The sequence below is a fragment of the Geotrypetes seraphini genome, chromosome 16 (assembly GCF_902459505.1).
Source record: "Geotrypetes seraphini chromosome 16, aGeoSer1.1, whole genome shotgun sequence".
Lineage (NCBI taxonomy): Eukaryota > Metazoa > Chordata > Amphibia > Gymnophiona > Dermophiidae > Geotrypetes > Geotrypetes seraphini.
The window spans coordinates 29,896,565-29,923,889 of NC_047099.1; the positions used below are offsets into that span (position 1 = coordinate 29,896,565).

The following is a 27,325-nucleotide window of genomic DNA, read 5'->3' on the forward strand; positions in this document are numbered from 1 at the left end:
CTATCATGTTTAATATTAAATCATAAAATTTAACCCCCTCCCTCCCATAACCTATGCAGTCACATATATCCTATACAATTTTCTTTCCTATTGATCTAAACATCTAATAAATTTCTAAAATCCCTCCCTCCCTCCCTCCCCCCTCATTTACATTGTACTTATAATGGAAAAATGGTATCTATTCATTACAATAATTTGTCAATGGCCCCCAAATCTCTTTAAATTTCTTATAATTCCCTTTTTGTTTGGCTATTGTTCTTTCCATTTTATAAATGTGACATAACGAATTCCACCAAAAACTGTAATTGAGTCTACTCCAATTATTTCAATTACTTGTGATATGGGGTTTGTCTTCTGCTGGACTCCTTGTGATATTTGTCTTCCAGCTGCATACCAGGACTAACCATTTACAGGAAAAGCTTATATTGCTTATGTGCGGCTAGGCACTAAAATTCAGTGGCATTAAACCAGGAAACTGGCTATTTTGGGGGTGGAGGTGGCGCCTATGCGGTTAAGTGGCCAAATCAGACCACATAAAACACAGCCTTAGTTTTATGCAGAGCTGCTTAGGCAATTAAGTGCTGACTATCGCACTTGACCACATAAAAGAGAGCTGGCTGCATAAACCCAGTGCCTTGACATGATCCTGCACTGAATATCCAAAGATAGCACTAAATAGCTACCCCTATGCGTTTTAAGTGCCTACTTTTATGCACATATACCCCCAAGCAATTCCATAAGGGTCTATCTGAGCACATAAAGGGGGTAATTTGATTCAGTTTTTACATGCTGAAAGGGGATTTTCTAAAATTGAGCTGTGACATACATGCATAAAAAGCATGCGACATCTGTGCAAAGGTGTTTCTACCTATACTTTATCCAAACTAGAGTGTAGTTTGGATAAAGTATAGGTAGAGCTGCAATGTATTGGCTTCTCCACGATGGCTGCGATGAACCATAATGAATTGTGCCTCCCCTCTTCTCTGCCCCCCCCTACCAATGCCTCCCCTTCTCTCCACCCTTCCCTCCCCCCACCAGTGCCTCTCCTCCTCTCCACCCATCCCTCCCCCCCACCAGTGCCTCTCCTCCTCTCTGCCCCCTCCCACCGGTGCCTCTCCTCCTCTCTGCCCCCCCCCCCCACTGGTGCCTCCCCTCCTTTCCACCCATCCCTCCCCCACCAATGCTCTCCTCCTCTCTGCTCCCCCCCAGTGTTTCCCCTCCTCTCCACCCATCCCTCCCCTCACCGGTGCTTCTCCTCCTCTCTGCCCCCCCGCCAATACCTCCCCTCTCTACCCATCCCCCCCAACTGGTGCCTCTCCTCCTCTCTGCCACCCCCCCACATACCTCTTTGAAGACTTCGCTAACACAAGCAGCATCTTCCACCCCCTATTCAGCTGGCCTTGGCTCCCTTCTAACTTCCTAGTTATAGGACCAGGACATGACGTCAGAGGTGAGCCGAGGCTGGCGTGAGCTGGAGGTGGAAAATACTGCTTGTACCAGCAAACTTCTCACGAGAAATGCAGGGAGGAGGGGGGGCGCCCTACTATGTTAGCAAATGTTTATTGGGTAGCCACCATTGACTCTGATTTCCATGAATGATGGGAATGGTACTGGGGTTGGATCTATCAAATGACCCATGGTGCTACACCCCCTCGTGAATGCCACAAGAACTTACGGCACTCATTCAGACAGCGGCTCTGCATGGGGCAGGGGCGTATGAAGATCATCACTGGACCACTAGGGATTTTAAAGGTACTATTTATACTAATCATGCAGGTGGAAGGGAGGTGAGAATTGTTAAGAGTCGACCAGGACAGAAGGCAAGAGGGATCCCTCCTGTCCTGGCCCACCACAAGCCCACAAGGTCTTACAGCAGTCGAGGTGGAGGCCTGCAAGGCATCGGGAAGGAGGAGTTAACAGGATGCAGAGCCTGGCAAGGAGGGAGAGATGCTGGGTGCAGAGCCTAGCAGGGCAGGGCACTTGAATATAAACCCCCAGTTTATATGCGAGTCAACCTTTTTTCCTGCTTTATTGGGGGAAAAGGGTTACCTTTGGGTCAGTTTATATTTGAGTATATACGGTATTCTCTCTTTGCAAGTCAGTTCACGGGAAGGGATAAATCAGCACATGTACAGAATCAGGAGTAGATATAACTGAATAAAAGGCATAATCTTTTTCCCGAGGGTGCAAATTTCACCAAAGGCTCCTAGCTGTTGAGTTAAAAAATTAACACCCTTGCAATCATAATCCTTCTGTCTATACCAGGGTGTCCAATAAATGATCTGCCGTAATGTTAAAGTCTCCATCCAATACAAGTTGATATTTGGACAATGCTATAATACATGCTACTATGTTGAAAACGAAACCTTATGGTTATAAATATGATACAGGGTATATCTTCAGGTCCAAGATGGCTGCTTCAAGCTAGACGCGCTGAACTGTTCGCGTCGGGCTTGTCCCGCAACCTAAGAAATTTTCTTTGTCTCGAGCCCTGAACGGGCTTTGTGGATACTTACAAGCATGCCTAAGAGAAGAGGCCGGAATGCTGCTGCTGCCTCGCAGCGCCCCGAAGTTCTCCCTCTTGGCAACATAGAGCAACTCCTGAGGCGAATGCAGAAGGTCTCTCGGGCGTCGGATGGCGGCCTGCTGAGGACACAGGGAGGCGAACCCATTGTTGTTCCTCTAGGGCACGATGTCACGCTGAGCCCCGATGCAAGGGCGCTGCCCCCACAACCTCAGGTCACTAGTTCTCCCAGGGGTGGGGAAACCCCAGAGTCCGTGGTGTTTTCTCCCTCAGAGGCAAGATTGGATCTGGGAGAAGGTTTGGAGGTAGGGGCTCATAGTCAAGGAGCCCTAACGAATATGCCTGGGGATAATTCAACTTTACAAGGGGGCGATATCCAGGAGGCAGGTCCTGAAGAATACCCACAGAATGGTGAGCACTCTACTATCTTACAAACTTCAATTTCTTTGGTTAAACCTGCAGTGCTAACCTTAGATTCCTTATGAGACTTAATTGCTGGTTTTGCAAAGTCTACTACCCCTAAATTTCAATACTTGGAAAGAAAAATTACAAAACAAGCAAAAGAACTGAATGATTTAAGAAAAGAATTGACTAACTCAAATGCATCTATACAGAAAATTGAAAAGGAAATCTTCACATCTAAACAACTTCAAGAGACTTTGATTAAGAATAATACCAACTTGAGAAGGAAAGTTGAAATGCTTGAGAACAATTCTCGTAATAATAATTTAAGGTTAATTCATTTTCCTAAACTTGAGATGGTAAATCCTAGAGAAATGCTTAAGAGATATTTAGTGGAAATTTTAGAAGTATCAGAGGAAATGTTACCACCATTTTCACGTGTTTATTATTTGCCGATGAAAGCTTCTGTAGACCAGCAAAAAGAATTGGTTCAACAAACTTTAAAATGTTTCAGAATTATTAGAGACGTCTGATAAGGACTTAGCATTACCAGCAACCCTGATTATAACTGTGGCGCTTCCGCTAGATAAAACATGGTTATTAAGACTTTACTTTAAAAATAGACAAAAAGTTTTTCTTGGTTGTAAAGTACAGATGTTTCCTGATCTTACAAGGGAGACACAGAAGTGTCGCCGTGAATTTCTTCTTTTGAAACCTGGGGTTACATCTTTAGGGGCTACCTTTTATTTGAGACATCCATGTAAATGTATAGTGTGTTACCGCTCTGTTAAATATGTATTCTTTGAACCATCTCAATTGACAACTTTTGTAGCAATGTCTCGTCTGGATGGAGGAATATCTTGAACCCTATATATAATTATGAGATCTCACTTTCAGTGCTACAGCTTCTAGCATCTTGCTATAAATTTTTATTTTTTCTTGTTTTCTTTAATTTTTTCGCTGTTTCTAAAACTTGGATCTAGAATGAGGACTTGAGCATAGTTAAATAATGTTTTCTTTATTGGATGTAAAATTAATTTTATGATTTTATGTTATTATGACTATTGCTTTCTGTACAAGTGTTAAGCTTGAATTCAAATTGAAAATCAATAAAAATGATTTGAACATAAATATTAGGTGCATAAAGGTTACAAAACAGAAATTTCCCCTGCAATAATAATTATCTACCTTCTTTGTCCTGCAACAATGTATGGAGACAAAATGGTAATTGTTTGAGCAACATAATAGCCACTCTCCTCTGGCGCCCATTAAATGAAGAATAACCAAGCTCCCACACCCAGTCTCTTTTCAACTTAGTATGCTCGAGAGCAGTAAGGTGGGTCTCTTGAAGGTAAACTATGTCCGCCTTTTCTTTCTGCAACCAGGTTAGAATTTTTTCTCTCTTAATTGGGGAATGGATACCATCCATATTTAAAAGGTAACAATTTTCAAGTAGCAGGAGAGGTTATAGTAATAGAACCCAGTGTATTTGAAGATCCAATTGGCCCTCCAGCTAGGCACACCAGGCATTTCATCTTCTGATGGCCTCTCATTGTCCAAAAGTATTCCATAGCTCATGAGTATGCATAGCTCTCCCCTGAAGTAAACCCTCCCTAGAAGAACCACTTGGCATCCACACCCTCCCATACCCCAACCCCTCTGCCTTCCTATCCCATCCTTCTCCTACATTCCTTAACAAAACCATTAACTGGCTGTCACTCTTCTGCAATATTATAATGTATATCTTTCCCAATTCACAGAACCAGCACGGATGCTAAAAGAAAGGTTTAGCAATATATAACAAAGAACGCTAGACCCACACTAATTCCAAACAAAAGAACTATTTTAATAGAATATGCTTATATAAGATGTATAGAACATGTCTGGAACAGTAGGCCTCTGAAGAAAGCTTCCTGATGAGTAAGAAAACAAAGCAGGTCCCCTTGCACGTGGCATATGAAAGAGCAGCAGTCCGGATATCCAATATATACACTCAATACAATGTGTCCACACGCAGTCAATAAATTCATGCCACACACACACCTGTGCCATTAAAAATAATCCCTAACAGCAGTGACAGGAGGCTGCTTCCCCTGTCACTGCTGTTAGGGCTCTGCGTACGTGTCAATCGCTCACTGAGCATCTGATCAGTCATTTGCATGCAAACCTGACAGCGCATTGATCGCTGCTGGAGAATCAAGTAGAGAATCGGCCAACAGCGATTGAGTCGGTATCTTTAGTGTATCTAGACCTTACAGTTTTTTTTGGCACCATAAGGTCTCACTCAATTGTGTAGCTAATAGTCGTCAACAAAAATCCTGTAATTAACTGACCGTTGTAGTGATTGCCTAAGGACAATAAATATTAAAATGCACTTCTAGCCGTTTTCTCAAGTATAGTAACCCCTGGAATGCACCACCCTGTCCTCACCCATAGCAGTAAATCCCCATTAATACATCCCTGCTTTATCACCAATCTGTAGATCAACTCCCCAACTGCTGTAGGTCAGTTTCAGGATTGTTATCAATCACAGGGATTCTCTTACACATGGGTTTCAGCTGGTTGATGAGCTCATCCTTGGACCACTTCAGCCATTCTTTTCTGTCACTGTTAATAGAGCACAGGATGGGGCCACAGATCTTCCCACAGTCCTCCATGGCTGGCACATTCAGATAGTGGACCAATACTATATCAGGATTCTGCAGAAGAGAAAGAACATCGGTATTCAAGTCTGCTGCTGCAGTGGACACAGCACAAAAAGCAACCATTCAGATAACTTTTCACAAACATCCTAGCAACCATCACTTTATTTATTTGGATTTATTTACCAGCTTTTCACAGAGGGAGTCACCTACCCAATAAACGCTTCCATTAGAATTCTGGGAGTTACGTTGGACTGGCATCTAAACACTAGTTGAACATATTAACTTAGTAGCGCAAAAAAAAAAAAAAAGTTTCTTTGCAATGTGGAAACTACGGACAATAATAAAATATTTTGACCCAGTAGCATTTAGACTATGGGTTCAATCATTGATCTTATCCATTCTGGATTACTGTAATATTATTTACTTGGGATCTCCCAAGAAAATTTTAAAAAGATTGAGGATAATTCAGAATACGGCCGTTAGGATGATCTTTGGTCTATAAAAGAATGAACATGGTAGTCCGTATTATCGTCTATTACACTGCCTACCATTAGAGGCAAGAGTTCTTTTTAAGTTCTCTTGTGTCTGCTTTAAGCTGATATCTGGACTGTCTCCCACTTATCTTTCCCCTCATTTTGAGTTATATAAACCACTGAGGGAAACCAGAAGCTCTCATATATTCGCTTATCCCAAGATAAATGGTTGTCGATACAAGACTTGTTTGGATAGATCTTTAGCGTTTCAGGCTGGTAAATTACAATCGTGGTTAGGTGAATGTATTCATCAAGCAACGAATTACTGTTCCTTCCGTAAATTAGTTAAGACCACTCAGTTTGACAAATTTATTACTTAACATTGGGGTGGGCTCTGTTGGCAGGAGGTAATAGGAATGCCTCCTGCCATTTTTTCTCCCATGGAGAGGAAGGGAGGTGTCAGTTCCTGGTGTGTCAGAGGGCCATCAGGGAGGGCCATCATTGGCAGCAAATATTGTGCATGTGTAAAACACAGCATCTGTGCCATTAAAAAAAAAAAAGGGGGCTGAACTATGGTTAGACAAGTAAACGACTGGTCTGACCAGTCGCTTTAAGGTCACTAAAATTCCTGGGGGGGTTTTGTGCATAGCCAAGCGATATTAATGCATCAATTGCTTGGCTAGTTTGCTTGGGGTTTTAGCTAATTTGCATGGTCGGATCAGAAAATGAGCAATCGAAGGGAAAAACATGCAGTGAGCCATTTTGTGCACTGGGTTGGCAAATGCGATCATCGCTAAAGCTGTCAAAATTGCAGACAAGGGGGCAACATCTCAGCACTTAAGATACAGCGATCTCATCTCCTCAGTTAATTCTAAAGCCACAGAAGAGTAAAACAAACTCATGGAGAAGCAGGTAAAACTTGTTTACATCATCAGTCCTGCTGTCTTCAGAATGTACCTGTTACAGAGAAACAACATTGCTTTTTTTCTCCAATTCTTTATTCATTTTTCATCTTACTTCAAGTATACAATATTACATCAATTGAATCATACACATCACTTGAAATTCTTTCTATTGTCATCTTAAATACATAAATTATCTCCCTTCCCCACCCACCCTTTTCACAAATATTGTAATCAGAAAATATCATACATGTGTTATATTCATAGAATTAATTAAGCCTATATTATAACTATATACCAACTATATACCACCCCCTTTCCCATAATTATAATTATACTTTCAGTGTAAAAAGGCATCTAATCATAACAATAAATTATCAATGGCCCCCAAATCTTTTTATAATTATAATAATTGCTTTTTTCTGTTGACAAGATAAGACTTCCCTCATAGATGATTTTCTCCCAAGCTTAGGGCTCTTCAGTACCTTCGAATCAACTTGCAGGTACATTTTCAATAGTTTGTGCAAATAAGAAAATTAAGTCAGAAATGCAAAATGTGTAGATAGGAAGCATTGTTTTAGAAGAGTAAGTCTGCACATTAGGTCAGTTGTGTCAGAAGGGGCTCCAGGTCTGAGGGAAAGGCCCGGTGCAGGCCGCAGGCAGTCCTGTAGGGCTGCCAGTGGCTTGCAGGGCTGAAGACTGCACTTAACAGTAGGCCAAACAGTGCTAGGTTCTGAAGGAAGGGGAGAGGTGAGCAGTTGCATTGGGTCCCCAAGGTTGGGGGAAGGAGGATGGAGATAGAGAGAGATATCTGGGGGTAACATAGTAAATGACAGCAGATAAAGACTTGAATGGTCCATCCAGTCTGCCCTATAATTACATGCATTACAATTTCATGATTAAATTAAAATGTCTTTTTTCTTTATTTCTGGGCCACAGACCTTACAAGTCCGCCCAGTACTGTCCTTAGTTGTTGTCGAAGCCCAAAATCTACACATTATCACATATTCCTTCAGCACACACTGCACAAAGAGCACACATTTTTAGTTTTTGGTAATCTCCTGAACCCTCTTCTCTGTCCCTCTTCCACATAATTCAAAAAGGTACCTGGTTGGGATCCAGCTTCTGCATATCTCTGAATGAAAGACTGTGGTTTTACTTAGATAAATCTGACCTATCAGTACTTGTACTGCCACTGCTCACGCCATTGCTGTATTTACCACACTCTAATCCAGGGATGCCCAAGTCCGGTCCTCGAGATCTACTGGCAGGCCAGGTTTTCAGGATATCCACAATGAATATGCATGAGAGAGATTTGCCTGCACTGCCTTCTTTGTATGCAGATCTCTCTCTCATGCATATTCATTGTGGATATGCTGAATACCTGGCCTGCCAATAGATCTCGAAGACCGGACTTGGGCAACCATGCTCTAATCCAGGGGTGTCAAAGTCCTTCCTCGAGGGCCGCAATCCAGTCAAGTTTTCAGGATTTCCCCAATGAATATGCATGAGATCTATTAGCAGACAATGAAAGCAGTGCATGCGAATAGATCTCATGCATATTCATTGGGAAAATCCTGAAAACCCAACTGGATTGTGGCCCTCAAGGAGGGACTTTGACACCCCTGCTCTAATCCTTCTCCCCACTCTTTTTCACATCCCTCCTTACTCTATTTTCTGCTTACCACTTCTCTACCATACATTCCTTTTTCTCCTCCTTCCCTCCTTTCTTCCATTGCCGTCAAAGCTCACTCCAGCCTATCCAAACCATCTCATCATTTACAGGATTCAGACCGTGAAAGTCTGCCCAACACCGTCCTCCTGTTCCAAATTGCTGGGGCTCTCGCTGAAGCCATCCTAAATCGAATTACATATATGGGATACAGATTGTGCAAGTCTGGAATTCGGCACCAAATGCTTTAAGAGAGATAACTAATCTTGAGAAATTTAAATCTTTTCTTAAGGCATTCCTTTTTAAAGATGCCTTTCAAGTATAAATGTCCTTTTAAGGATTTTAAAAAATGTCTTTATTTTTACGAATCCACTTGTATTGGACTTATTTGTTTTTAACCCCTCCCTTATGTTTATACCTTTATCTCTTACTTTTTTTTAACCATTGTAGTTCTACCTTTTCTTCCCACTCGTACCCGTTTGTTGAGTATGTTTTTTTGTTAAAGTTTTGTTAATTTGTATTAATTGTTTTTACCCTATTTTAAAATGTATAACCACCTTGAAATAAATTGATAAGGTGGTATATCAAATATTTAATAAACTTAAGTCTGCCTGGTACCATTTTTAGTTCTTCCATTTATACTATTCATATTATAATTAGAGATCCTCTGTACTAATAATTGGGGGGAGGTATATTTTACATTTTTCTTATTGGGGAAATAAGAGAGGAATGATGGGAGGGGAGGTGGTAGTTTTATGTATTGTAAGATAAATCAGAAACATTGTCAAGTGATGTGTTTAATTATATTGTTTTATTGTTTGTGCACTTGATGTAAGATTGAAAACGAATGAGATCCTCTGTACTCATCCTGTGCTTTTTTGAATTCTCTTACTGTATTCCTCTCCACCACTTCCCACCGGAGGGCATTCCAGGCATCCACCACCCTCTCTGTGAAAAATAATTTCCTAACATTCCTCCTAAAGTCTACCACCCCGCTACCTCAATTTTACCAATTTCTCATCTCTGGAGTTGTTTCTTTTCCAGTCCTTACCTGCAGCAGCCAATAGCAGCGACGATGGAATGTGGGGACAATGGAAGAATGGACATAGCAGCCATAGAGACACTGTAAGAAGGGGCAAGGGCGTGAGAAGAGCAGCCAGAAAATAAGGAGAGAGAGAAGAGAGCCAAATTAACAAGTGTAACATTTCACCTTCATAAAAAAAGGACTCGAGAGAGAGAGCTCCCAGGGACCAGCTATCATTACAGGGGTGCTCTCATGGCCAATGGGGAGCATTCTCAGAGCCTATCAGAATATATATGAATGCTCTTATGTGAATCCTTCCAGTGAGCAAAGCACTACTTTTAAGACACGTGTGCCATCAGAAAACATACATAGCATTCATCAGGTCCAATATCCATCACATGAGTGTGTACAGCAGCACTGGGAACTGTGTTCCAGCAGCATAAAATGCTCTGAGGCCCAAAACTAGTCATGGATTTAAAACAGAAGAGTTTTTTTTAGATAATGCAGTAATTGTCACTAGAAGATGTGATCCTGGCCAATATAGCCAAGTTAAAAAAAAAGAAAAGAAAAGATATGGACAAGTTTCTGGATGACATCTTCATAAACAAACAATTATAAAGCCAGACAGACTTGGGTGTTTCCATCTCTTACTTTTTCACCTGCCCATTATGACCTTCTGTGTACTCTCAGGTGACCAGGACTTGCTTCCATCAGAATACTGGACTTGATGGACACAATATTAGACAATATCCAGCTGGACAGTCAATGTATCATTTGACACATTTAATTCAAATGGTTTCAAATCATTCATATAATTCAGTAATGTTGTCAATTTGGTGGAGCACTAAATACCTACATATAACTTGAACAGTTATAGTTATGCCTGCTATTGTGCAGGCCAATGAATCATGTTTATGTTTAGTAATTAAATCACCATTAAGATGTGTACATTATAGCCCGGATTCTGTATAGGACGGCTCAGGAGGCCTGATTGGCCCAGGCGCCTAGAGCCTGGGCCAATCAGGCCTTAGATTAATTGGGGATGGGCGGACCCGCTATGCCTAAGGCCTGATTGGTCCAGGCTTCTGGAGCATGGGCCAATCAGGCCTTAGGCTTCGCGGGATGGGCCGGGAAGGGGCGGGCCCGCCTCATTTCGACGAGGCGGGCCTGCCGGCTGGACAGGCAAGACCCGTCTGGCCAACAAGTAAAGGTTAGTTTGGTGGGGGGGAGGTTTGGGGGCTGTTAGCGGGGGGAGGGGGTGCGGAGGGGGCGTCTTCCGGCAGGAGGGATTGGGCACCCTCCTGCCAGTGATCGGTAGTGTCGGGTGGGGGCATCTTTCGTTAGTGTCGGCAGAGGGGGGGCGTCTTCCGGCAGGAGGGATTGGGCACCCTCCTGCCGGTGATCGGTAGTGTCGGGGGAGGGGGCATCTTTCGGCAGGAGGGTTTGGGCACCCTCCTGCCGGCAATCAGACAGGCGGCCGCAGCCGCTATACTTATAGCGGCAGAGAGATCCCTTGCCACGATAAGTATAGCGGCCACGTCTACTTACAATGTAGACCAGCATTTTGTTGGCCTACATTGTAAGCGTCTCCTCCTCTACTAGGGAGACGCGTAGGGCCGCCTAGGTTCGCCTAAGGCCCACCTAAGGCCCTTAGGCGAGCTTAGGCGTCTTACGAGCCTCCCTAGGCTCCCGGAGGCGCCTTCAATATAGGCGGCCTGCCTGGGGAGCATTTTTTTTTTAAACGTGCATCCCAATTGGTTGATTAGACAGCTGTAGGATGCCTTCAGCTGCCTACAATCAGGACGCACTTTGTAGAATCAGGGCCCATATGTCAACACCTCAGAACACTCCCAAGTCCTCTCTCCTTTCTGGAGGGATAATATTATTATTTTTTTTACAGCATACTAATATCACAGCTACTTTTGCATATCAACCTTATGTTCTTATGAGCCCTACTATATTAATAGCTAGGTTCCCAAGGCCCAAGTATGAGCTATGCTCTCTTTACCTCCATGCCCTGCACTTTTAGCTTCATATGGTCCTCACGGGTTGTCTTGCCATCTTTGCGTTTTTTCCAGCAATAGCCATCCTTGCGGTATTTCACTTTCTTACGGTTATAGAGAATCATGGATCCATTCTGAGGCCTGGAGGGGAAGGAGACACAGAAGACATCCTATCACAGAAGGCAGGTGAAAAAGTTTTCCTTATTACCAAGCCGCGGTCCCTCTGTGTCCCCTGAAGTCTCTGCAGATAAAAACTTACTTGTTTGATAAATTTATAGTGCGTACAATGTCATGAGTATTAAGATGATTTAATTATCTCAGTTGTGTCCGACTTCTTGTCTGTAAACCGCTCTGAACTGTTGAAGTATATAAATAAATAAATTCTCACATAAATCAATGTTCAGACTCTTTGTTTTCCCCAACAATCTCCACTGGCTGCATATTAGCCGCGTCATCTAAACCATACACTAAGGCCCCTTGATGAATGAGTAGCCTCTGACATCCGAAGCAGAGACATATCACCTATCCCCAAGGTATGATCCCTCGGTGTTCTCAGTAATAACCTGTGCCTAGAACCTCTTGCAGTCTCACCTGGTTTTGGGAGAGCAGGAAAGCCATTCCTCGTGCTTCTCAAAGGTTATCAGGTAAGATGCAATCTCCTGCATGACAGAGCAAAAAGGAGAAGCAAACAGATTCAGTATTTGGTTCCTCTACTCTTAGTCACACACAGCTATTCACTGTATGCACACACATATACCTACAAACAGATATGCATATTTACACATGTATATGCAAACACACAGACCCACCCACATACTGTGCCCTGCATGATCTACACTGGTCAACAAATTCAAACAAACATTAGAAGAGTCACAGAATGAGGCTTGGGGGTGGAGGAGGAGGAGGCGGTAGGAAAATGACGGGAAAACCTCCCAGGTGAGACAATGGAAGATAAAGAAACCCTGTAAAACCAAGTTACTTACCTGTGTTAAGTGGTAAGATACAAGTACTCCCACCGTGACTGACATTGTCAACAGAGCCTGTTATGGGAAACGCTACTTCACCTCAGTCTCTAAAAGCCTTTAAATAGGTTATCTGTGCAAATTTTTTATTTTTTTTTTTTAAAACAAGAAACGACTAAATGAAACACACGATAAAGAGTAAAATAACTCAAAACTGCGGTACTAGAAGGCAAGAACACGGGTTCACACAGCACAGAGAATTGAAGCAAAACTTCTCAGCTCCGCGGAAAGAAAAGAACTGAGGAGACATGCCTGGAGCATTGGGCGGGAAGGCACTCACGCATGCGCGGTGCGGGCATCTCGAAACTTCTGAAGTTTCTTCAAGCAAGTATGCTTGTGAGACGTCCGCTTCGGGGCTCTGTCGGATGACATCACCCACTAGTGAGAATACCTGCCTGCTTGTCCTGGGATAATGTGCCACTTTCCACCTGTTGGTATCATGCAGGACCTTTAGTCCATACTTTAGCTTATAAAAGAATACAACTCCACAGGAAGGTGATAGGGAAGCAGAATAAAAAAAATCTGCTTTCCACAAAAAACACTTACTACAGATTAGTAATGTGGTTTTCTCCGAGGACAAGCAGAATGTCAAATGCTAACAATGCGTGATTCCCTAGCTACAGGTTGCCTTCAACAGAAAAAAAGGGTAGAAAACTACAACAGTACACATTTATATTGTTTTTAGTGGCAACAAACCATTTTTTTAAATCTGACTGACAGATGTAGGAAATATTTAAGTACTTTTTACGTGGGACAGGAAAAAGAATCGAGGGCCTTTCCATCACACCAGATGGCAAACCTATTCCATTTTTAACTGCATGACGGAAAGGGGAAGCAACTTCAGCCCGAACAAAGGCTGTCTAGAGTCTGAGTTCCCATGAAGGGACTGCAATAAATAAGCAGAAAACCCCTACCATCACCAGGTAGAGAGCAGTGCTATAATATGTAGAGTAGTTGAATATCTGAAGGCCACACAGAAAAAGATCAGGGTCCCATTGTATGGAGGGAGCAAAGGAGGTTGGCAATAGGGCAGCATGTGCTGGTCCAACGCACAGGGTGGCAGAAGGACCAGAATCAGAAATGGAGCAAGGCCTCAGGGATGTAGCAGCGTGTGGCAATTAAAGCCAAAACTCACTGCTTGTGCCAGGAGCTCGAGGGAGAAATTTGGAACATGAAAATTGAAATATGATAAATAAATTGAAAGCAGAAGTAAGAGCTAGGCAGTTGGCAGGAGGAGCTGGAGGAGCAGATGGATAGGGTGGAGAAGAGAGTAGAGAAGGCCTGGCAGCAATATGCAGGTTTGAAGGGACAGAAGAACTATGGGACATAACTGAGGACCTGGAAAACTGGTCATGCCACTAAATTTGCAGCTTCAAGGAATTCTCAAAGAACAGCTGTAAAACTTTGTGGCCAGTGTGAAGGAAGTGTACAGATCATTGCTGGGCAGTAAAGCTCACAGGAAGGAAGACTGGAGCATGGACATTAAGGTAGAAAAGAACCACCATAGCTTGGGTCAATGCAGGGGCAACAAGGTGTGGGATAACACTGCCTGCCTCCAAGTGTTTGCAGTAAGGAGGAGCGAAGAGAGAGGGGGGGACATGGTTGAGACCTTTAAGTATATCACGGGGCGTATAGAGGTGAAAGATGATATCTTCAGTCTTACAGGGCCCTCGGTAACCAGAGGACACTCGCTGAAAATCAGGGGAGGGAAATTTCAAGGTGATGCTAGGAAGTACTTCTTCACCGAAAGGGTGGTCGATCATTGGAACGAGCTGCCTCAGCTGGTGATTGAGGCCAACAGCGTGTCAGATTTTAAGAGAAAATGGGATATTCACGTGGGATCTATAGGGGAGTAAAAGTCAGGGAGTGGGTCATTGGTATGGGCAGACTCGATGGGCTATGGCCCTTTTCTGCCGTCAATTTCTATGTTTCTATGTTTAAGAGATGACAGTAGCATAGTCATGTAAAGTGGGGCAGCTAGGACTAAAATAGAAAATTTTCAGGATGTGTCTACTGTCACATCGCAGAGACGCACAAACATGTTGGGAGTTATTTGGTATATGAGAAAGGAGAACATCAGGTATCGATGGTTATTCCCATTTGCAACTGCCTACATGCTGAATGGGGCGACGAGTGTGTATACAGCAAAATATCACTATTCATTGGCTATCCCCTAACCCAGTGTTTTTCAACCGCTGTTCCGCGGCACACTAGTGTGCCGCGAGATATTGCCTGGTGTGCCGTACGGTCAGGGCCACCATCAGGGCAGTACCACCAGTCTAGGGAGAGGGGCGGTCCGCCCCACGTGGACAGGAGAGAGCTGGACGGGGGACCCGCGGAGTTCAATACATCTCGAGCCACGAGGCTCGTCTTCTGTTCCTGCCTGCCCTGCAGCTAACATATAGCCGATCGCAAGCGTTCCCCGATGTCAGCGCTGACGTCGGAGGGAGGGCTTAAGCAAAGCCTGCCCTCCGACGTCAGCGCTGACGTCGGAGAATACTTCCGTTCGGCTATTTGTGTGCGGCAGCGCAGGCAGGAAGCAGAAGACAAGCCTCGCGGCTTGAGCTTCGTTTTGCTGAGAAAGTTGCAAAGATGGGCTGGGAGGCAAACACGGAACACAAAAGGGGGGAGGGAGTGCGTTTTGGACACAAGGCATGAACTTGGGAGAGAGGAAGGGAGGGAAAGAGATGCTGAGGTGGGGGAGGGAATGGGTTTTTGGACACAGAAGGCATGGACTTGGGAGAGAGGAAGGGAGGGAAAGAGATGCTGAGGTGGGGGAGGGAATGCGTTTTTTGGACACAGAAGAAATGGACTTGGGAGAGAGGAAGGGAGGGAAAGAGATGCTGAGGTGGGGGAGGGAATGCGTTTTTGGACACAGAAGAAATGGACTTGGGAGAGAGGAAGGGAGGGAAAGAGATGCTGAGGTGGGGGAGGGAATGCGTTTTTGGACACAGAAGAAATGGACTTGGGAGAGAGGAAGGGAGGGAAAGAGATGCTGAGGTGGGGGAGGGAATGAGTGTTTGGACACAGAAGGCATGGACTTTGGAGAGAGGAAGGGAGGGAAAGAGATGGTTGTGTACACGGGGAATAGAAGAAAGGAGAATTTTTGGTCATAGGGAGGGAGTGAGGTACAGATAGTGGCATACCAGGGTGGGGGGAGGGCGGTCTGCCCCACCCCGGGTTTACGTCCCAAGGGGGTGCACAGCTGGCCACCCTCCAGTGTTGTCCCTAGGCCGGCAAACTGCGGCTCTTTAGCCACTTGAGTGCCACCGCCGCCAACGGTTTTGTTGGCGGTGGCAGCATTATAAAATACTTTCTTTGTGTTTATTTGATTCCTATTCAAGAGAATTACTTTATATATAGTCAATATAGGCACAGAGTTAAATTTTTTAACATTTTCTAATGGTGGTGTGCCTCGTGATTTTTTTCATGAAACAAGTGTGCCTTTGCCCAAAAAAGGTTGAAAACACTGCCCTAACCAATTAAATTAGGAGTAGGCCAAGGCGGAATTAGGGCAGGGCACCAAATCAGCCATTTAGCAGCAACATTCAGTCCACTAACCATCTAAATACACTTCGCCCTCCGTATTTGCGGTTTCAGCAATCGAGGTTTCGATTATTTGCGGTTTTTAGCTTGCTGGCTCCTCCCCCTAAATTACATCAACTTGCAAAGAGAAATCGCCGATTCTCAGCACTTTCTTTACTGTGTTTTGCCTCTCCTTCAGGAACAGGCCAGGTCTCCCACCATGTATAGAAAACAGCGAATAACATATGAAAAAGTTATTCACAGTTTTTCTGTAGTTTCGTGTCTGTTAATCCCTTATCACAGCGGAGGGAGAAGTGTAAGTGCGTAAAGTTAGGACAGCAAGAAAAGCTTTAATTCTTTTTTGGAGGGGTGAGACTCTGATGATATGTAACTGCTATAAATAAATAAACTATAAACTAAGTATACACACAATCGTCATTAAAAAAACATCCATAAATAACAAACAGTTACAAAATATCTTCCAAAGCACATTTTTCAGCTCCAACGGATAAAATAAGTGCTCAATACCCACATTTCATTTTAAGAGCTTCTTTAAAATATTCAAATCATTCTGCTTTCTAATGTAAAGCAGAATGTTATTCCACATCTCAGGACCAGCACAAGGAAACGACCCCACTCTGGCCGTATGTAAGTTTCAAGTTTATTATAAAATTTGATTAATCGCCTATTCCAAGTTCTAGGCGATGTACACTAGATAAAAATACAAAATTATGGGAAACATATCTTCATAAACATGAATTTAGACAAGTTAAATCGACAGGTACAAACATTCCTGGACAAAATTTAAGTTTGTTAAATATAATAACTTATACAAACAATGTCAACCTTGCTTGCCATAAAGAGGGGACATTCAAATCCCCAAAATGAACTGAACCCAGGAAATGCGATCAACTAAGTATTTCAGTGCAATCCCAATGCAACTTAACATAGAAGTCAGATACATGATCAACTTTCCCAATCCCGAATGATTGGTCCTAATGGCCTCTACGACACTGTAGGTGATCAATGTACTTTTTTTTTTTTTTTTTTTTTTTAACAGCAGTATATAAAACCCACAGTCCGGGTATTGCAAGAATTCACATCTTTTCAGAACACATTGTGCACACATTGTGGTAAAATCAGTTCAGTCCCAAAGCCAAGCACATATATGTAAATCCAGGACAAAAGGGGTACAGTGGAGAACTGGTATACTCTGCAAAATATCAACACATAATAAACAGGCACAAAGGGAACTCGGGGAAAAAACACTGAACAATGTAGAACTAATCTGCTGGGTGCAACGAGCACCCCAAGAAAGAGCCTTTGGCAATGTGAATGCTCAAAGAAAACTCCCCATGGGAACCGGCAACTGGCTAGATAATCTTCAAGCCTGTAAGGTGAATAACCGAGGCAGAAAGAAGCAGGCTATTCCAAACCACTGAGTGTAAACAGAGAGGCTGGGTCATATGGAATTCTCCAGGGACTAACAGAAAGAAGATTATTTTAGATAGAAACCTAATCTTCCATTCTGTTACGTCCCTTCCAGATTCTATACACTAGTTGACATACCAAAGCCATGGAAGCTAGGGAGGGACAGAAGAGCCTGTTCACAAAAAAGAGGTCCCGAAAAAATGGCAGCAGAACGCGCCACCACATCCATTTGGTAAAACTGGGTAAAACTATGAAGAGAGGACCAAGAGCCGCTCTGCAAATTGCAGCAGGATGAATTGCACAAGATACCATCCACGGTATTAGTAATCATTAGTATTAGGCCTTCTCATGTTCTGTAAATACTACTCGTGGTCATTTCTTCCTCAATAGCGTTAAAGTACAGTGAAAGTGCTTAGACATAGTAAGTGATTCTGATGCAAGTGAATGTGTAGGGAAGGTAGGGGGTTCCAAGATTAGTCCCTCAGAGAGGTGAACGGTAAGAGGTTGGTGGCCATACCTCATTGGTGTTCCAGCGCAGTCGCTCCTTGGGCAGGAGCCCACAGCAGGGCACACACTCCAGTAGTTCCTTGGGCAGGAAGAACTTCAGCTGGAGCTTGTTTTCTGTAAAGGGCATGAAAGCAATCAAGTCACCTTCTGGAGGCCAAAGGCAGATTTACCCCACCAGAGTAAACAGATTTAAATTATGCACATCTCCAATTCCAACAGAAGCCCATAAAGTTAAGAAACGGGAAGAAAAAATAATGTTAAGCTAAAAATAATGTTAAGCTAAAAATAAAGTGAATTGAAGAATACTCATATGATCTTTCAGCTCTGGGCGCAAGACCTAAAAAGTTCCTGGATAAATTCAGAAAGCCATTTCAATTGGCACTTGGACGACCTGTCTTTTAGGATGACCAAGTGAACAGGTTTTTAGATGTGTTTAGCTCTACAGTGTTACTATACTTAAAAAAAAAAAAATACTGTATAAAAAGTATGTACAGTCTTAGATTAAGTTATAATTTTTGGTGGAATTTGGTATGCCATATATATAAAATGGAGCGCACAAGAGCAACACAGAAAGGTTACTTTGGTAAATTTCTGAAGATTTGGAGACCATTAGCAGATTTTTGTAATGATTAATAACATTTTCCAATAATAAGAGATTTGTTAAGTGGGGATCTGGGTAGGTATTATTGTATTTACCTCATAATATGTATGACTTAATTAAAGCATTTTGAAGTATTAGGTTAGATTTTCTGAAATAGGAAGGGAGGGCTTGGGGGGCTTTTTTATTTTATTTATATTTGTCATACATATTAAATGATTTACATATTATCTAAAACATTATAAAAATATGAATATGATATATTGTACTTAAAGTATTCATGAAGGAAAATCAAGTGTGTGTTTATAAGATTATATGTATTTTTCTGATACACTTGTTGTAATATGAAAAAATGAATAAAGAAATTAAAAAAACAAACAAACAATACTCATGTACAACTCTATGAATAATCTTCATCCTTATGGGAACACACTCATTTGCACTTGTACTAACTACACTCTGCGTAGCCATGAATAAGCAAAAACATCTGTGTATAGGGAAAATAAGTTACTCTTTATTTTGCATGAATAAGCAAATCCGTGAATACAGAGCACGCGGATAGCGAGAATACACTGTACTGGTGGCAGCACAGTTTCCTTCCTCTGGTGGTAGTGATCAACCATATTCTTTTCCATCCAGTTCAGAGTCATGTGATAGCATCCACCACCTCCTCTCCATGATAATTCAGGCTCTTCAAGGCAGCAAATCACCTATTCTGTTCCCCTTCTTCCTGCTCGGATTTGGGTTCCTAGAGGCTGTTATCCTCTCTTGGAATGGGCGGCATGGGATGAGGTAGAAGCCACCTCAGAGCAGAGTTCCTTAGAAATATGGGCAGCCTGCCTTTTCCCCTCCTCAGCATCTACATTTTTGGTCTCTGGAAAACTTGTCGCAATGGCCTCACAGACTCCAGATTACAAACTACTGCTTTAATAATAATAATAACTTTATTCTTCTATACTGCCATAATCGTGCAACTTCTAGGCGGTTCACATTGAAGAGAGCTGGACAATCAGCGAGTTACAATATGCAGATAGTCAGTGAAATTACAGTATGTAGAAACTTAAAATGCAGCAAATTACAATATAACATACAGTTTGTTAAGAATTTCAGAGGGGACATATTAGAAATAATAGAATTGGATTTAATGTTTAGGTATTTGAGCCTTCTCGTTCCAACACACAAATATTCTCCACCACCACTCACTGCTCGTCAGATAATGTAACTCCCCTCCAGTCCCTGAATCTAGACTATACTCACCAGACACCTCTGTTGTCTCCTTGTTACTCATCTTTAAGGGTCTCCACCTGCTCACTTCACATACTGGAAAAGCTGTTTCAAAACAATGCGACCTTTAATGGACCCAGCCAGGTACCTGCAGAGAGAAGAAAGGGACAGTGTCAGCACTGAGAGAAATGAGAACAATTACCGCTCACCTAGCGCAGTGCTATAAGGCACCCTTCTCAAGTCAACAGTGATCTGGTATCCCAGCATTTATTTTTAAAATTTCTTACTCGCTAACATCCTACAATTCTGAGCAAGTTATAAGAAAAAAACACAAAATTTAAAACATTAACAAACATCAGACATACTAATAGCATAGTATAAGGAGGCACTCCTTTCTCCAAGCCAGATCAGTGCTTTCTGGAAATGAAAGAAGCCTTATCATAGTATATGAGCCTTTAAGCCAGTTATTTTAGTGTATTATAAATATATAAACATTTTCATAACTGTAGTTCCTAACAGGTCAGGGCAGAGGAATACTCTAAGGTAGTGGACTTCACCCTTTTTCATGTAAAGGGCCAAAATGTGAGAAAGCTCTGAGGGCCACCTAAAGATTTCAAGCTTACACACACTATTAATTTTGTAAACCGCCTTAACCTGCTTGCTCAGACTGGGTATTGTACGAAAATTAATACTAATTGATTCCAGAACAGCCCTCAAACTGTATCCCTGCCAGGATCCCTCAAGGATATATCTTTAAAAAATTAATTTATTTTGTACTGTCAACAGTAGCAACACACAAGAGATTGTTTGCAGCTACTATAACTAGTGGGCAAAATTTAAATTAATAATAATAATTTATTTATTACCCACTATACCTAACAGTTCTGAGCGGTTTACAACAAAGAGAATCTGCCAGACGCAGATGAAATATATATAGAATTATATAACTTGCATGGCTGGGTTTCACAAGTCAAAATTGTCATATAAATGAGATTTCACAGGTTGCCTTAAACCTTTGGTAAGGGGAAAAAAATTCACAAATAGCGGTTTCTCAAACAAATTTGTCATACGAATAAGATTTCACAGATTTACAGGATATGAAAAGTATTTCAGCCAACTGTTTGAGGGCTGCAATGAAAGACTTCAGGAGCCACATACAACTCTGAGGCCATATGTTTAAGATCAATGCCCTAAGTGGAGTTTCTGCAGGATGAAGCTTCACAGAGGCAACAGTGAGGCAACCTCCTGGCATCTTGCAAACTCAATATTCAATCAAAATTATTCTTAAAATAATGACACCAACAACTATTTTGGTAGCCTTCCTCTGGACAGATTCTATCCTGTTTAAATCTTTTAGAAGGTGCAGTCTCCAGACTTGTACCTTATACCTCCTTTTTCCTACTGGTCATTCCTCTCCTTATGCATCCAAGCATCCTTCTAACTTTCACCATCACCTTTTCAACCTGTTTGGCCACCTTAAGATCAACACATACTGTCACACCCAAGTCCTGCTCCTCTTTTGTGCACAAAAGTTCTTCACTCCCTAAACTGTACCATTCCTCGGGTTTTTGCATCCCAAATGCATAACCTTGCATTTCTTAAAATTAAATCTTAGCTGCCAGCTTTCAGACCATTCTTCAAGTTTCACTATATTATCATTCCTCATGTTTTCTACACCATCAGGGGTGTCTACTCTATTTCAGATTTTAGTATCATCCTCAGAGGCAAATCTTACCAGACAGCCCTTCAGTAAAGAGAGATTATGTTCTTACCTTGACAATATCTTTTCCAGTAGATAGGTTAGACATTCTAGACCAGCGTTCTTCAACCTTTTGACATCCATGGACCAGCGGAAATAAAAAAATTATTTTGTGGACCGGCACAGGTCCGCAGACCAGCAGTTGAAGAACACTGGGCTAAGTCATAGGCCAGACCCCCCCCCCATCTCCACCACAGACCCCCCCACCCCCATAATAGTACTAATTGTAACACCATTTTCCCACTTATTTTTCATATATATATATATATATATATATATATATACACATACACACACAATATAACAACATATAATGGTTAACCACAAAATTAAACTACACAAAGCATACTGTATGCTTCTCAATATTCATAGTAAAGATCACTGCTGCAACCCCATCATCCATTACTCTACTGAGATGCAGGTGTCAATCTGCTCCTTATTTCTGCTTTTGTGAAGAGAACACTTTGCCTATCTCCAGTATACCAGAACCACTCAACTCTATAGAAGCATTGAAAAGATTTGACAGCACTGCTGCCAGAACTAGGGCCAGATTAACATTACACTATATTTGTGGCGCCCCCACCCCCTACCGAGATCCACCCCCCCAAAAAAAATAAAAAACAAAAACATTTTACTTCTCCAGAAGAGAAGTGTGTGGCGCGGTGGCACCCTGGGGTTGTGGGTTGAAATCCCACGCTGCTCCTTGTGACCCTGGGCAAGTCACTTAATCCTAAATTGCCCCAGGTACATTCATTAGATAGATTGTGATCCCACAGGGATAGATAGGGAAAATGCTTGAGTACCTGATTGTAAAACCGCTTAGATAACCTTGATAGGAAGTATATAAAATACTAATAAACTTGTAGCAAGGAAAGTGCAGAGCCTAGATAAGGCAGTAATCTTTTGTGAGTCAGCAGGTGAATGCTATAAGTGCAAGCTTCAAATGGAGTGCCTTAACGGTTAGAGCTAGAGAACTGCCAAATTACCCAGTTCCAGGAGGGAGAATGACCTAGTCCTGGATTTCTAACAATGAGATGTGAACCACTGATTTCACCTGGTATTATCAGGGACTACAAATAGCATACTAAATCGGAATACAAGTTCAAACAGAGAACTGGCCAAAAACTTTCCCTCCTGGAACTTGGTAGCTCTGCAGCAATGAGCCAAGAACTAAAAAGAAGTTGGGTAGTCATTTTCACCCTTCATTGCCTCTGGTACAAATCAGAGGTGCCCAGTAGGGTGGGCCATAAGACTATGGCAGTGGTTTGCAAACTGTGCACTGTGGCACACTAGCGTGCTGCGGCAGATTTCAGGCGTACCACAAGATGCTGGCGAGAAGGAGAGGCGCCAGCTGACTGCCTCTCGCGGCAAAAGGCATGTTCCATAGGATGTCAGCCGGCGCAGGCACCTCCCCTCCGTCAGTAACCCCTACTGGCATAGAAATAGGCTCTGGGTCGCAGTTGGATGGCCTTCGCACATGCACGCGATGTTGCTTCAACATTCGTGCGCTGCCGGAGGCCCTCCAGCCAATGCAGAGTTTAATGTGCCGCGGTGTTAAAAAGTTTGCGGAACACTGGACTATGATAAAAATTCAACCTCATCAGAACATACTTCCACAAGTCTGAATATCTATACCTCATGTAAAGTAGTTTGGGACAAATTTAGAGGTTGCTCATCCTATATAATAAAAGGTTAGTGGCGCATGCGCTTTTAAAAAAGCGTGATTACTGCGGCCGTGGTGTGATCCGTGGCCATGTTCCATTTTAGAACCCGGCCAATGATCACTCTGGCCACGCCCCTCACCAACCCGAAGGAAGCTCAGCAGACCTCCCGCCCTCACCTCACCAAGCTGGAACCATACCTCCCGCCCTCGCTCACCGCTGCTGTCGCTGCCGCTGATCCTCCTCTTCGGGCCAGCCTGCAATTGTGGCCGGCTTTGGCGGGCCTCGCGGGCCACTTTCCGGCCTCGGTGGCACGTTCCCTCTGATGCACGGGATCGTGTCAGGGGAGCGTGCTTCCGGGTTGGGGAGCGGCCTGCGAAGTTCGCTGGGGACGGCCACCACGATCGTGGCCTGCTTTGAAGAGGAGCAGGCCAGGTAAGCAGGGGGATTAATTCAGGGGGCCAGAGGGAGAGGGAAAGGGGCCATGGAGAGATAGGGAGAGGGAAAGGGGGCTGCTTTGGGGGGGGGGAGGTGTGCTGGGGACAGACAGTTTTACTCTGGGGGCGAAGACAGAAGGGCCCATGGAGAGACAGGGAGAAGGAAAGGGGGCTGCTTTGGGGGAGGGGTGTGCTAGGGGGAGACAGAAGGGGCCATGGAGAGACAGGGAGAGGGAAAGGGGGCTGCTTTGGGGGAGGGGTGTGCTGGGGGAGACAGAAGGGGCCATGGAGAGGGAAAGGGGGCTGCTTTGGGTGGGAGGTGTGTGCTGGGGGCAGACAGAAGGAAACAGACAGCAGCCAAGGAGAGAGAGATAAAGAAACACAGACAGACACTCTATTCTAGCACCCGTTAATGTAAAGGGCTTAAAGACTAGTGATCCTATAATATTCTCATAATGTGGCTGGCTAGCCTAATCATAACAATGTGGTAACGTGTTAAGAAACTGTTAATTAATTTTGGTTGGATAATAATAATAACTTTATTCTTCTATACCGCCATAGTCGTGAGACTTCTAGGCGGTTCACACTGAAGAGAGCTGGACAAGTCAGCGAGTTACAATATTTTGAAGTCCAGGATACAGTATATAGAAACTTACAAAAAGCATACAGAATCTTACAAAAAGTCCGGGATACAGCATATAGAATCTTACAAAGAGCATAAAGAGTCTTACAAAAAGGCAGAGAGATACAGCAAACAGAATCTTAAAAAGGCAGCAAAATATGTTAGACATGTCAGACTTAAAAGCAGGAGTGGACATATGTAGTGTTAGGTGTAGATACTTTTTTAGGTGATAATTCTGTTGAATAAGGCAGTTTTTATGGCTTTTCTAAAGGCATTATATGTCAGTCTTGCTCCTTTTATGTAGCTGTCTAACCAGTGTTATTGTTTGTTTGCTTGGTACATAAAAGTTCTATCCAGGAAGGTTTTGTATTTGCAGCCGGTAATGCTTGGGTATGCAAATAGGTTGCTGTTTCTGGTTTGTCTCGTAGGGCTGTATAGAATGAAGTGAGGTAGCAGGTATGTAGGAGCTAGTCCCCAAACCAGCTTGAAACATATGCAAGAGAACTTGAAAATTATTCGTGCCTCCATTGGTAGCCTCTTCTTTGAAGCTGTTATCAACAATATTTTTATTGTTATTTGAATAAAAACAACTTAACACTAGTACTAAGGCAAAGCAGAAAGTTAGTTTAGAGATAAATAGGCAGCTGAAAACCAATTTGGATGCCACATTTTAGGATAAAAACTAAGAAGTAAGAATGTCAAAAACTAGAAGCACTGCTGAAGGAAAGGGCAACGATGAACTGTTCCGTTCACATCTTCCAACCAATGGGGATGTTCTTCGATTGAAGCAAGAATACTAAATCAGCAAATAGACTCAGGGATTCACATATTGCTGAAGTTTTATGATGAATATGAGAAGCTAAAAAGGAACTGGCACAGATGCAACAAACGTGTTCTGATGAATCAAGAAACCGTCAAAGAACATCTTGTCACCAATGCTACCAGTGATACATTAGCCACAATGAAAATTAAAGACAATTTTTAATCATGCAGAGGCAAGATGTTTCATCATGCAGCATGTCTGGCAAAGAGGATAGAAAGAGAGTGCGAGAAGAACAATTTAGTAAGTTTGCAGTCAAAGTAGGGGGCAGAAAATGTCATTGTCAGTAGTTCTACACAGCCAACTGCTACTTCTCTCCCTCTGACTAGTGGATTATCTGATTCCAAGAATATCGCTGAAGTTGACTGACAGTTGTTCAAATTTAGATGCTGATTTTGAAGTCAGCAGAACCCCTTATTCCAGTTCTTGGTCAAAATAGTCAAAGGAGTACATTTTGCACATCCTGAAGTTGTCAGAGCATCAGTGTTAATTTGACACACAGGGGTACCACATTTGTCTCTGGTGATGTTGCCAAAGCACTTGGCCATGATGTAAATTAAATTATATTGTCAAGAAGCTCACTCCGATGTTCGTAGTTCAAGGGAGGCAGCCACTCAGAAGGATAAATTCCTTGACAAAACAGACACTCCATTATTGCTGCATTGGGATGGAAAACTCCTCATGGACATTACAGGAAGCAAAGAAATGATCCACAGAATTGCAGTACTTGTCACTGTCAATGGAGAAGACAGGTTACTCGGAGTTCCAAAAATTGACAGTGCAACTGGCAAATAGGAAGCTGAAGTCTGTCTCACAGTACTGGATTAATGAACTCTTTGGAGACGAGTCCAGGGACTGGCGTTTGATACAACTGCAATACAGGCCTGAAGAAACAATGCATGCACCTTTACTGAATCATCAGTAGGACAAGAATTCGCATGGCTTGCCTATCGACATCATGTGATGGAACTAGTGCTTGGAAGTGTCTTCACCCAACTGTCTGGAGTTAGTGGAGGACCAGATGTTACGGTGTTCAAAAGAATTCAGAAAAATTAGCCAAACAAAGACCAGGATTCATATGATGTTGCTGCGGATGATGTGTTTGATGCACACATAACAGTCCTTTGGAAAGAAAGTGCAACATTCTTCTGAACAGCCTTGAATGCATCACATGAAAAGGAAGACTATAAGGAGTTTCTTTGGCTCTGTTTAATTTTTCTTGGAAGTTATCCAGATGCAAATCCATCATTTCGCGCTCCCGGAGCTCTCTTCCACCATGCACAGTAGATGGCGAAGATACTTCTGTTCCAACAGATCTTTCTTACTGCCAAAGAAAGGCAGGGCAGCAAAGAACTGATTCTCTTTGTTAGCCTCATCTACATTCGCTACTGGCATGAAGCATCTATTCCTGTAAAACCATCGCTCAATGACTTACTTCTGCTTTCAGAACTCCAGAAATATCCAAACAAGGCTGTTGCCAAGGCTGCATCAACATTCACCAGACATCTGTGGTACTTGTAAGGAATTTTGGCTGGTCTGGCCTTATTTGATGACAGACTAAGTAAGCAATGAAGTAAAGTCCAAGATGGTGGCAAACCTTCAGCTTCCACAATCTCACAAGTTTAGTGAAATGTCTCGACTGCCCTCCTGAGTCACTTGGTCCCATCAGCCTGGCATCATATACAACAAAGAGAATTTATGTCCTTTTTAGTATTCTTGACACTAATGGACAAGAAAAGGCTCAACAACTTCTGATTAAAGACCTTGCAAACTGGAGAGATGATCCAAATTACTAGTATTTGAAGCAGCCATCATCATCAATGACAGTAGTCAATGACTCTGCTAAAAGAGCAATTGTCTTAATACAGCAGTTTAATTCAAGTCTCACAAAGAATGAGGAGCAGAAGCAGCTCCTCCTTCACCTTATTTCTCAGCATAGAAAGACCTAACCAACTTGCTCCAAAGCCACACTGATGAATACTAACTAAATATAAGTATACCATTCAGCGTTCGCACACAACAAACATTTTGTATTTACTGAGGAATAATGAGTTACCAGTCATCCCTGAACATT

The 27,325-nt window shown here is 42.8% G+C and overlaps 1 protein-coding gene across 6 annotated transcripts in view; it reads right to left on the reverse strand.

Moving 5' to 3' along the window:
* Nucleotides 1–27,325, reverse strand: part of CAMTA2 (calmodulin binding transcription activator 2) — a 144,121-nt gene that overhangs the window by 111,005 nt on the left and 5,791 nt on the right. For all 6 annotated transcript variants that reach the window (XM_033924889.1, XM_033924891.1, XM_033924890.1 and 3 more), the window contains exons 2-7: nucleotides 19,986–20,100; nucleotides 18,141–18,244; nucleotides 12,237–12,304; nucleotides 11,651–11,786; nucleotides 9,670–9,741; nucleotides 5,472–5,625 (exon numbers count right to left, since the gene is read on the reverse strand). In XM_033924889.1, coding sequence (XP_033780780.1) covers nucleotides 5,472–5,625; nucleotides 9,670–9,741; nucleotides 11,651–11,786; nucleotides 12,237–12,304; nucleotides 18,141–18,244; nucleotides 19,986–20,016 — 565 coding nt within the window. In that variant the 5' untranslated portion in view covers nucleotides 20,017–20,100. The remainder of the gene's footprint in view (nucleotides 1–5,471; nucleotides 5,626–9,669; nucleotides 9,742–11,650; nucleotides 11,787–12,236; nucleotides 12,305–18,140; nucleotides 18,245–19,985; nucleotides 20,101–27,325) is intronic.